Source organism: Protopterus annectens, chromosome 2.part2, assembly GCF_019279795.1.
Source record: "Protopterus annectens isolate FY-2018-M chromosome 2.part2, PAN1.0, whole genome shotgun sequence".
Classification (NCBI taxonomy): domain Eukaryota; kingdom Metazoa; phylum Chordata; order Ceratodontiformes; family Protopteridae; genus Protopterus; species Protopterus annectens.
In genome coordinates this window covers 899,796,821-899,809,320 of record NC_056730.1, presented here as the reverse complement: position 1 = coordinate 899,809,320, position 12,500 = coordinate 899,796,821, and the positions used below count along the sequence as shown (strand labels likewise).

The following is a 12,500-nucleotide window of genomic DNA, read 5'->3' as shown; positions in this document are numbered from 1 at the left end:
TGTGCCTGTGAGCTGGTCTTTGTGCTTTATTATTTTTTATAGGTTTCATTTGTATTTTCATCTTCAGAATATCTACCCCTTGGCTTTCACAGTGCAGTATTTCATGCTTAACAGAAAGTGCAGAAAAATCTCAGTAAATGTGTATTAGAGGAGGGTAATAAAACAGGTGAATAACTGCCACTTTTTGAGTGGTGATGCTTTCTTTATTCCTTACCCAAACTGTAAGAGAAGAATGATTAAAAGTCATCAAAATGAAGTCTGGGAGCAGGTTGCCTTACTTTGTAATTACCCCTTGATAATGAAACGTTATCGTAATACAATAATGTCAAAAAACTGACAAGAGCTTGCTGGCAGCTGAAAGCAGAAGCAATCCATTCTATTGCCCCAATAACGGAAAAGTTATTCAAATACAGTCATGTCATCTTCTTCTGGAACATTGTCATAAGTCTCCAATCCCCAAATTCTGGCCTGAATTTCTTGTGACTCCATTTGCTGTAGAACCATTGGCCCCAATATGTTATGTCTAGCAACAGAGCTCTCCTTAAATGAGCACTGCTTGTCCATGTAGCCTGCTCATAGTGCATTGGCAACACAGCTGTCAGTGATTTTATCCCATGAATTTTTCACCCAACTCACAACCTCTTGCAGGTTCGGCTTCTCAAAGTTTCCACGCTGATTTCTCTCCATTCTATTTTCAATGTAGTCATTGAGTTCCATGCGAAAATGGTCCTTGAATGGCTTGTTTATTACAATATCAAGAGTCTGGAGACAGGCAGTCATTCCTGCAAGAATCATTATTTGATCTATTCTTCTCTGTGTAAGGAATTTCTTCATGTCTTTAGCGCAGTGAGTGCTGGCTGAATCCCAGACTATCAGGCCTCTTTCACCACTTCGCAAAACAGGTGGCAGCATTACATCAACCCACGTTCTTATAACTGCTTGTGTGCACCAGGCTTTTTTGGTTTCAAGAATGTAAATGCCTGAAACACATTCAGTCTTATCTTTCTTGCCCTTACTAATGATTACAGGTGGGGTTTTCTTTCCATCTAGACGAATTGCCAAAATACAGGTAACACGTGCACTATCATAACCAATGGAGAGGATGTAGTTTGATGAGGCACCCTTCTGATCAACTGTTGTTTGAGATCCTTGGCCCATAAACACTGCAGTTTCATCCATAGCAATCATATTGGAGAGTTGGTATTTAGAAAAGTCGATGCCATCAACAAAGGACTTGAATGCAAGTGCACTTTTAATAACTTCAGTATCTTCCAGCTTGAACAGTGTTTTCGATCTTCTTAGAGACAGTCACTGAAGGAAACCATCCAGCCAATGATGTGATGCTTTGAATTCTTTTGGGGATATTTCTAACTGTGGTGCCATTGCAAGGGCAAATGCTTGAATATCAGCCCTGCGCACAACCAAAGCCTTTTCTCTGCTGTTAGCAATCCATTCACAGATGATGTCTTCCAGCTCAGGAAATAATGGCTGCTGACCTGATCCACACTTGCACTTCTTAGCATTTCCATTGTCCGCCTGTTGACTGAGGTCATCGTACTCTGCTCGCCATTTTCAGACCATTCAGAGATCCAACTTCTTCTCTTTGCAGAAAGCCATCAGATTATTTCCCCAGGAGTCCTCCATGATTCCTTTCTTGAACTTGATGGAATAGCTCTTTCTTTTTCCAATCATCTTATCTGGGGGGATTAATTGAAGACTTACGAGACAGGAGTGGCAACAAAAATGGCGACAGTTAAGAAGACACAACCACATCCGTTTGTTATCAAGTGTGCACGTTTTACATGCGTTGTCTGTACTTTGACCAATCAAAGTACACTTGCCAGTGTTTATTGGCCAAGGATCTCAAACGTCAAGTGTGAGTGAGGATTAGGGTTACAGTAAGAAATGTGGAGGACTCCCAGGGAAACAATCTTACGACTTTCTGCAAAGAGAAGAAGATGGGTATCCGAATGGTCTGAAAATGGCGAGCAGAGTACGATGACTTCGGTCAACAGATGTCAATAATATTATTATTTTATAATTCAACACGTCCATCGTGTGTTGTTGATGATCTTAACTGAGGCTTATTTTTGGAGTAGGGCTTATATCATGTCCACCCTGGAAAACCATGCTAGGCCTTATTCTCTGGTTAGGTCTTATTTACGGAGAAATACGGTAATAACCCAAATACACAAAAGAAAGAAAGAAAGAAAGAAAGAAAGGAAGGTGGTAAATAAGTTAAAAAGTGAAGTTTTATGTAATTTAATATGTCTGAGAGGGTAGGTGCATCAACAGAAAGTATAGCTTTTTGAACATTTGAAATGTCTTACTCTGGAAATTTGATAATTGGTCTTCATAAAGTATTAGACATTTCAATAACCACTCTATTTGCCTTGTTATTCTAAAATGTCAAACAGTCTTCATGAATGTTATCTCCGCTAAATTATATGGTCAGAAATGAGCATATGACATTAACTAAAACTATAAATGTTGCTACTTGCATGTAAATGCAGTTTATTCTTTTTCCCCACAACAACAAAAAATAGCAGTTTTGATTTTTAATCCCTTTGTTATGAATAAAATGTAAATATGAACCTTACCTCAAAGGGCAACTCTGAAAGTTCCTCATTTCCAGCTAAGTCCAATCTTTTCAAGTTTACACATTCACCCAGTTCTGGAGGTATGGCTGCAAGTTTGTTAAAACTAAGATTCATCTCTTTCAGCTGAGTCAGCTTACCTGTTAAGAAGTAATTGAACAGGTTATATATCATAAAACACTTGTATAAATACAAACACTATTTAACACTTCAAAGCTTGCAGTTGTCAGCAATGGGTATCACCTGGTATACAAGTTATGTAGTAGCAAAAGTTGTTCCACAACAGTTTGGCTTACACCGATATGTTTTGGAAAACCACAGTATTGGTCACACCATATCTGTCACTAGTGAACTCCAGTTTTAAAGGTGTGAGCTGCCCTTTGGAGATACTTGTGCAAGGCAATTGTTTTCTGCTTCATTATGAGAATGGGTATCGTCTGCAGTTATAAGCAGATATGGTTCTGTTACAAAGCAATACTGGAAGGGAAACAGTTAATGTAAAGTATAAGGCGGTTAGAAAGCCGTACATCCATGGGATGCATGCTTAACAGTGAATGCTAGGGTCATGAGGTATAGGGCAGTGCATGGACAGAAGGAGTGCAGTGCAAACAGATGATGACATAGCTGGAAGTGGTGCCCTGAAAGAGCCTTTGGGATGACTTTTAAGCTTATGCATGCTGTTGAGTTGGAGGGAGTCTTTATGCTAAACAGTGACATAGTGCTTGACTATAAGTAGGTGATGATATCATTAGCACATGAAATAATTCAAGCAGCTTAAAATAATTGGTTAAACTAACATAAAAGGCACAGTAGCGATGCAGGCAGTAAACGCAGCACTAACCAAAATGCAGAAAACAAAGCTGAAAAAAAACGCTGTTTCATGAACATTAAAATTCGGATTTATTGTAATATTGAGTTTGGCACAGGTAGCGTTAGTCCTGTGGGGAGTGATATTTCTTGGACATATTTTTATGTATTGCTGTTTTCACCCCCCTGGGAGCATGGCAGGTGTTGCTGAGCAACAAGTGGAATTGCCTTATGTACCAGAACGAGGTACTCCTACGAACATTGATCATTTCTCTGTATGTGTATCAGGTACTGTGAATCCCTTGATGTTGTTTGAAGGAGTTGGAGAGGAGGGTTTTGTGATCTCTGCTGAGCTGTTTGATAGGGTCGAGTTGCGAGCAACAGTTGCGAGAATGGAGGCTGATTTTATGAAGTTGAAACGACTACAGACCCAATGGCAGCATTTTGAAGTTTGCATCAAAAGGAGAATTGTGCCGAGGGGATTGAGTACTGAAGATGCCCACCACGGGTAATTCATACCCGGACTTGCTCTATAAGTGGCAGCAGGCTAACATAGGGGTAAGGCTAAAGTATATGTCACTTTTGAATGAATTCTTCCTACCAGAAGAATCTGAGTTAAGAGAAAGTATTAGAGAACAACAGAAGGAGCTGTATTGTCATTTTCCGGCTGAAGTTGTTGATAGACTTATTGATTCTACACTGGATACTGTGCAGTTATATGAGAAGTGCTTACTAGCACAAAAACAGCACAAGCTCAAGAGGGACATAGATGACTTTAGGTTAGGCCAGATCTTCTTTTGGCCGAGGACATACAGTAATGTGCATGGACCTAATGCCGCTGTTTCTACTAAATGGACTGATGCACCTAAAGGATAAATTCATGATACTAATGTGGATGTTAATATGCCTAAGAGTGTAACTGTTGTTAATGCAAGTATGAGTGATGGCTCTAGTAATGTATTTTCTATGAGTAATGTGCCCCAGAGTTCGAATGTCCTTGATAGGGCTTTTTCTAATACAGTAGTTTCTGCTGAGTCGGAGCTCGAGGGTTCGACTGTGGTGGGGGTGGGTTCCACTGCTGCCCTCCCAGTGGGCCAATCTGTCATCAGTACTGACCCATTGGGGTGTGTGGCTCAAATAAATCTGAATCTGGAACCGGTGGTTAGGAGGAAGGATTCCAATCATACTATGCATGCTGCACATAGTTTTAGTCATGACAATGTTTGCACTGCGATTGTCAATCGCCCTTTCCTCATCAATGTAGTTCACAGGGGGGGAGATCGAGATCTATGAGCAGGGGCAGGATGAAGAGGAAGTTGTCAGCAGATGCCCAGGTGAACCAAAACCTCAAGAAAATGTGGGAGAAAACTGGGAGACGTTAGTGCATAACATTTCCTCCTGCCCACTCACGTAGGATGAGTTAGGGGTACTATCAAAGGGATTGACTTTTATACCTAGTTGTGACAGTAATTATGTTGATACCCTAGTACAGTTTAAGTTATTTATTAGGAATCTGTGCCTTAGATTGGAGTTTAAGGATACAATACAGGTGTTAGATGGGAAATCGTTTAAGAAGCCTAGTGTGTACATGCCAATGGTACCACCGCTAGTAGCTGCCTTCAGTAAACTAGTTGAGAATGATCTGTATGACATGGAAAAGAGAGTGGGTAAGTCTAGTAAACGAAAAGGCAATTTAACTTATGCACAGAGGAGAGCACTACAACAACTGAGGAGTGATCCCTCCCTTGTCATTAGACTTGCTGACAAGGGGGGTGCCTTGGTAGTTATGGACTCTGAGTTCTATGATGAGGCAATGAGGTCTATGTTATTAGACCAAAGATTTTATAGTTTGGTGGAACATAAAATGCTGGATATACATGTCCATAGAATACAGATGGTTTTGGATGATTTGATTAAGACCAATGTTATTATGAATGAGTTGTATGAATGTTTGTTTGTTAGTAATCCCCTCCTGCCAGTGATACAGGGTCTTCCTAAGATCTATAAGGACAGTGTGTGCCCACCCAAGAGGACAATTGTTGCGGGCAGGGGGTGGATCACGGAACCATTTTCATTGTATGTGGAGGGGTTCCTGCACCCAGTGGTTGACGCAAATGTTTATATTTTAAGGGACATGAAACAGTTCCTGTTGGATTTGTATGAGTCTGTGAGATCTGTCCCTGTTGATCTCCCATATTACTTAGTCATGATGGATATTCAGTCCCTATTCACTGTGATACCAAACAGAGATGGGGTGCAGTTGGTGTCTGATTACTTGAAGGACAAATCTGGATTAGGTAGTGATGCAGTGGATCTCTTAGCTTTGCTTTTGGAAGTTGTGTTAGAGAACAACATTTTTTGTTTTGGCTCTCAGTGCTATTTACAGATGGATGGCATGGCTATGGGCACTTCTTGTGCCAATAGCTACGCCGACCTCTTTATGGCTGCATGGGAGACCAAGTTCTTGTTTGGTATAGGTGATTTTTTGAGGAATGTGATGTTTTATAGGCATTTTGTAGATGATATGTTTTTCATTTGGAAGTGCACAAAAGATGAGTTATCTCTCTTCTTGGAGAGAGTTAATGGTCTAATGCATTATCTGAAATTCACTCATGAGGTTTCTGAGAATTGGATTTCCTTTTTGGATATCTACGTTCAGAGATTGGAAAGTGGCCTATTGAACACAGGAGTGTATAGAAAGGAGTGTCAATGCAATTCCTATCTCCATAGATGCAGTATGCATCCAGGTTACATCTTTGGTAATATTGTGAGGGGTCAGGTATATAGGACGTCATGGTATAATCCCAGTCAGGATGGTTTTGATGCAGATGTTAGGGATTTATGTGAGAGGTTTAAGAGCAGGGAATATCAGACATCTGATATGGAGAGAGGATTGGCAGACCTCATTAATTTGAGGGAACAAGCTGCTGCGCCCTTTTTCTCTGAGACTGTAGTGGACCATGATGGTCCCTCCCAGGGTGTTCTGGCAGGGAGTAGAAACCATGGTTTCAGACTGCCCTTATATTATACTAAGGATGTAGGTAGGTTGAAGGATGTGATTAGATCACACTGGGGTGTGTTAACACTGGACCCGAATGTGAGGGAAATTGTGGGTGCTGCCCCAGGTTTTGTCTATAAGAATAGATCAAATCTAAATAAATTGCTGTGTTATCCTGTTATGGATGGTGGGGGTGATAGGGTTGTTGGTACTGTACCCTGTGGTAGTTACAACTATTGTTGTTCCATAGACACTTATGTCCATTTCTATCACCCTGTCTATGGCACTAACCATGAAGTTAGAGTTCATGCAAACTGTGAATCTACACATGTTGTTTATTTGGCCTCCTGTGGAGCCTATGCTGCGTTTTATGTAGGAAAGACAGACAGGAGGTTGAGGGACAGAATAAGGGAACATCTCTACCAGATCAGGATTCATTCCACTGTCAATGCTCTGTCCAAACATGTCTTGTCAAATGATTCCACACATCTTTTTTGTTTTAAAGTACTAGATCTTGCACACACTAGTTTTAGGGGGGGTGAGGGGTAGAACTGAGAGTATTGAATCTAAATGGATTGTTAGACTTAGAGCAGATGTTTTTCCTGGACTGAATGAGAAAGTAACCTTGAGATCTTTCCTGAAGTCCAGGAGATTGAAGTGATATGTATGTCTGTGCTTTTTACATATATTATGAGAGCATTTTTATGAGAGGATTTACTGTTAGTGTTGTGCAATTAGTATGAATTTATGCAGTTTTTTGTTTTTATACATCTCAATTTATGTTTTATGAGTGGTATAGGTGTTTTTAATTTACTATGGTTAATGTATTTTAGAGTAAGCACTTCATTTATGTTGTATACCATGATAGTTGTACTGTGCCTTTAATGGTTTATCTGTTTTTGGTGCCTTTTTTGCCATATAAGGGTGTACAAGAGGGGGGGTTCTTTTGGTCTGAAGAAGCCTATCCAGGTGAAAGAGCTTACCATGTCTCCTGTTTGTATCACAATAAATACGAATTTTAAAGTTCATGAAGCAGTGTTTTTTTCAGCCTTGTTTCCTGCATTTTGGTTAGTGCTGTGTTTACTGCCTGCATCGCTACTGTGCCTTTTATGTTAGTTTATGTGCTTGGACTGAGTTTGGCACAGGTAGCGTAAGTCCTGTGCGGAGTGATATTTATTGGACTTAAAATAATTGGTGCCTACCTACCCACAGAGGGCTCATTACACTTGAATCACTAAAGTAGGCATGGCCGGCAGGGTCGGTGTTAGCATTTTGGGGGCCCCCAGCAAATCTCAGTTTCGGGCCCCCCTAACCACTTTCTGTCCAGGTATCACCCTGTCACTGTCACCTTTTAGTTCATACTGCAAACTTTTAGGTGTAGTATGCAGAGACTGACCTGTAGCAACAATACTATTGCATTACAACAGGCCTGTGTACCACATTATGGTGGCCCATCTTACAAAGGGAGATTTACAGTTGCTGGCATTTACTTCCAACAGTGATATATTACAACAACTCTATGTACATGTCTAGACTTAGGTGAAATGGAGCCCTAGGCCTACCATTTCCGCCCTCCCCGCACACACACAGACACCCTCTAGTCCTCCCCATGTTTCCTGCCATCTTGGGGTCCTCACACCATGCACATTACTTTTTTTCTTTCTTTTCTCGCATTTTGCTTTACTCTTCAGCTTTTTCAATAAGCCGTAACTTTCTATATGCTCTGAAATGCAACTTAAAGTTTTTTTTTTCTTTTTACACAATCTTTTCACCAATGATGTGTTGAACAGAAATTATGATCAAGGCAATTGTGAGGAAAGTGAAAAAAATAATGATTAGAGTAATGTATTCTACTTTGTTAGTCCTACACAGTATAGTGCCCTACACAAGCTATAATAACCTTTGTACACCTCTGATATCTGTGAGAAAAGTAAAAGAAACAATGACTACACTGTCTTCAACCCAAAAACAAGCTAAATTTACCTCCTGTGCACACCTGTAAAGTTTGACTGTGATGAAAGTTAAAGAAGCAATAACCACACAATCCCCCTATATAACCTACAGCAGCTTTCTATAAACACACACATCTCAGCAGGGCTGGTTTTAGAATAGAAAAGCAGAGGTAATTATCAGCTTTATCTTAACAGGATCATATCATAGCCCTGTTCAGGTTAAAGAGTATAATCAGGAAATTTAATACATTTCTTCAACCAACAACAGCTTTTGTTGGGCCCCCCACACAGTCAAGGATGATTAAGGGAGCTCCTTGAATCCATTTATACAGTCTGAGGAGTGGGGGCCACCGAACTTCTAGAAGCTCTAAGTGTCTAAATATTCTGTGATATGTTTTATGCCATACCTTTGAAAATGAAACATAATGCTCTGCATATTCTTGATGTTTTGCTATTGTGGAGCTTTTCTCCCTGGGCCTCCGCTGAAAATGGGTTTTTGATCCAGTTGGACTTTCACAGTTAACAAATGTCAAATAAATAAATAAATAAATAACGAAAAATTACTTGTTATCTGCATTTTTTTACTGATACCCAATAGAATAATGTATATGTATTGGCATTATTTGGTGTGTACACAGATAAAATCAATGATATTTTTAGACACGCGCAAGCCATAACAACACCAGTTTCATACCTATTTTACCAATAAAAATACATTGTGCAACACTGGTACTGCCACACCAGATCAGTGACTGCTGTTTATGATTACCAAACAGAAGCAGGGTTAAGTTGTTTTTATTTACCTCATTGAGGAGTAATGCATACATGTCGCTGTGCCTGATTTCACACATTTTGCTCATAATTTTGCTCTGTCCATCATACAAAGTTTGATTTGCTGATAAATCATTCAGGATTACATACAATCAATAAATCCAGACAAAGTTTTATAGTTCTTTATTGTCCAAAAAATGTATGTTGATGCAAAAGGTGTTATTCTATTAACTTTTTGTAAGTGAATTAGAATAATATTTAAGACGTTTCTGATTTTGAGCCTTTATTCTGCTATTATTTATGGCACTGGCTGAATTTTTCAGCAAAGAAGTTGAGAGTTATATTATTTGGTGTTCTGCCAGTATTTATAAAACTTCCAGAAAAAGAAAATCATCCCTGAAAATTGGAAGCATCAGCTCTTCTTAAAATCCAAGGTTTGCACTGAGATCAATCACTCTGGGCTGCTGACCTCTCTGGTGCTTACCTTGGTCATGTTCATCATTAGCTTTATCCTATTATGGTCATATCACAGCCCTGTTCAGGGTAAAGAACATAGTAAGGAAAGTAATACATGTTTTCCTCTTCATTTTCCCCAACCAGCAACAGCTTTTGTGAGCCCCCCACAGCCATGGATGATTAAGGGGCCCCTGCAGCCACAGGTATTGTGGGTCCCTAAAGATGACTATGTTGTTAATTTTAGTGGAAAGAACGTCCACCAGTAGGGTTTAACTAAGCTAGGGACACTATGTTAGTGGTGAAATATTTAATGGAATTGTGAAGCCTGTTACTTGATAAAACACTGTTGATATAACCAGAGATATATTTGAATTTTATAGGAGATGTAAGAGTTATTATCCAGCTGGTTTATTAAGTATACAAGATTGTTGTATTAGCTTTTGTTGGTTTGACAGACATGTTACAAAATATCAAGATAAGATAACTTGCTGTGGTTGGGAGCCCCCAGTGACCGCAGGGTTTGCTGGTGCCTAAAGCCAGCTATGTGGCTGTTCTTTGCACACTAGGAAATGCTGTTGACATTTGAATAGTAAAACTCTGGTGTCAGAGGTTAATGTGATACTTATACCTGTCAGACAAGCACAGAGTCTTCCCGATCCAATCTGGATGTTTATCTACAAAGAACCCTACTTTCAGTTAGACTTGATTTGCAGGTGCAAAACTTCAGGAATGAAGTTTCAAAAATAAAAAGATAATACTGAAATGTCTGTTCATTACTATAATCCTGCTGAAATGAAATTAATTAATTTAGTAGCCAGGAGAAGAATAAAAACATACAGTAAGAATTATAAAGCATCCTCACATTGAAAAAAAAACAAAGTTTGAAATCTAAATAGTTTAGCTTCAGAACCATTAAAACAACAATGTTTGATTGAAAATCAGTCATAATAGTATCTCTCCTTTTGTTCTGATTACCAACACTATAACTCCATAATTCTCTATTTATTCTCTTTCTGACACTAGTTTTCACTGAGCAAGCTCTAGTAACTCTATCTCCCTGTCACTGCTGAGGAAGTATTGCTCAAGCGTCCCTGCCCATTCATACTAATGCAGGCTAGCCATAACTCTAACCCTGTCCCTGCTCCTAATACTAACCCTACCCCTTACCTTACACAAATCCTTTCCATAATACTTCCATTATTCAGACAAAGTGTGTCTGAATATAGTGGTACAGTTTGGGTTGACTGATCACAAAAGGAAACTGTTTCATGTTGTTTTGCAATGTTTTTTTTTCTTTTCATCATTTATTTTGACAAGGTGAGTTTTCACCAGTAATGCTTGATTACTTTATATTCAAACACCAATGTATTTGACCATTCACATATATATGTATATATGCATATGTGACTATATATATATATATATATATATATATATATATATATATATATATATATATATATATATGTATATATGGGATCCGTACAGATCCCTGAAGACAAAATCACCAAAACTAATTTCGGTTTGGTATACATGCGCGAAAGTGCTTTTCACAGATTCCCGTAAGTATGCCTGTTTGCGAGACAGCAGTATAGTGTGGATAAGGGAACATTCCCTTTTCCTCACTGTAGTGCAGTCTCAGAGTGAGAATATTAAAGTAGGGGGGTTGTGAGGGGTGATGGGGGGGCAAAGCCCCCCCTGCATAAATGTAGATTTCTTTCTTTTTTTTTTTAACATATATTAAAGAAAGCGCTTTTTCGGTGAAATCGCTTTCGTTAATATATGTTCGGTGATTATGGATTCGGGACTTTGTACATTCGTGCATAAGTCCTAGATCCATATGTATAAATAGATATATATATATATATATATATATACATATATATATATATATGAGATATATAATTTTCCTTCAGTTGGCTGACTAACATGAATGTTGGCATCCTGAAGGTAAACCACTCTACATCAAAAATGGAAACATCAGCTTCCTAGAATGAGTATGCCTAGTTTGCTTCTCATCACTTGCGAATATTACTTCAAAAAAAAAAAAAAAAACATAGAAAACATCCCCATATGTGGGGGGCTTCACCCCCATACACCTGCTGATTATATACCAATAGGCACAAGACAAGCGTACACTGTAAAGTCCAATAAGGTTTAATAGCTGAGTAAAACAAGCTTACAGCAGTCAGTAGTCCTGTGCACACTCCGGTAACTGCCAAGCAATAAATAGTTAAAAATGATCTGGCTGCACAGAATCCAAGTCACAAAGTGCAAAGTGTTTTTCGTTAGGAAACACTTCTCCTAACTTCTTCAGATAATAGTGCTCAGAAAGAAAAAACAAGTTTAAGTACTATCCTAGTGACTCATACTTGTTAATACGATTAAGCCAATTAAGCACAGTCACATAATTTAATGGTATAATCCTAAAATACTGAAGTCAAAAAGTTTGTTTTTGTTAAGTCATTAGGTAAAATGAGTGCCTTAGTTTTATAAAAAAACAAAGTTCTGTTGTCTTATAACAGAACATATAGTAAATTAAATAGTATTAATTAAAATCGTAGTTAGGTCACTTTACTTATAACTAATGTTCAGGGACCCATGGAAGTAGTAATCTTTTCATAAAAAATTGTGTTGTGTAATATTTCTTTTAACCTATAAAAGGTGGGTGTAACTTAGCAATTGTAACCTCCCTAGGGCTAATGAGCATCTATTATTTAACCATCCAACAAAAATAGTGCGTGTGCAGCTACTATCTCTTAAGGCTCTTTAGTTTTAGCACACATAGAATAGAAGCCATTTCATTTAAGCCCGGTGGAAAGCATGCATTGAGTCTAAGCTGCCACAAAAGTTCCAATTTCTCCAATATAAGTGTAGACGCCTCTCCTCTACTATTGATCTCAATTGAGTTGATGGCCT

The 12,500-nt window shown here is 38.7% G+C and overlaps 1 protein-coding gene across 2 annotated transcripts in view; it reads right to left on the bottom strand.

Annotated features, from left to right (window-relative positions):
• LRRC2 (leucine rich repeat containing 2) overlaps positions 1-12,500 on the bottom strand; it is a 1,468,862-nt gene that overhangs the window by 746,755 nt on the left and 709,607 nt on the right. For both annotated transcript variants that reach the window (XM_044064216.1, XM_044064215.1), the window contains one exon: positions 2,601-2,737. In XM_044064216.1, the coding sequence (XP_043920151.1) occupies positions 2,601-2,737 (137 nt within the window). The remainder of the gene's footprint in view (positions 1-2,600; positions 2,738-12,500) is intronic.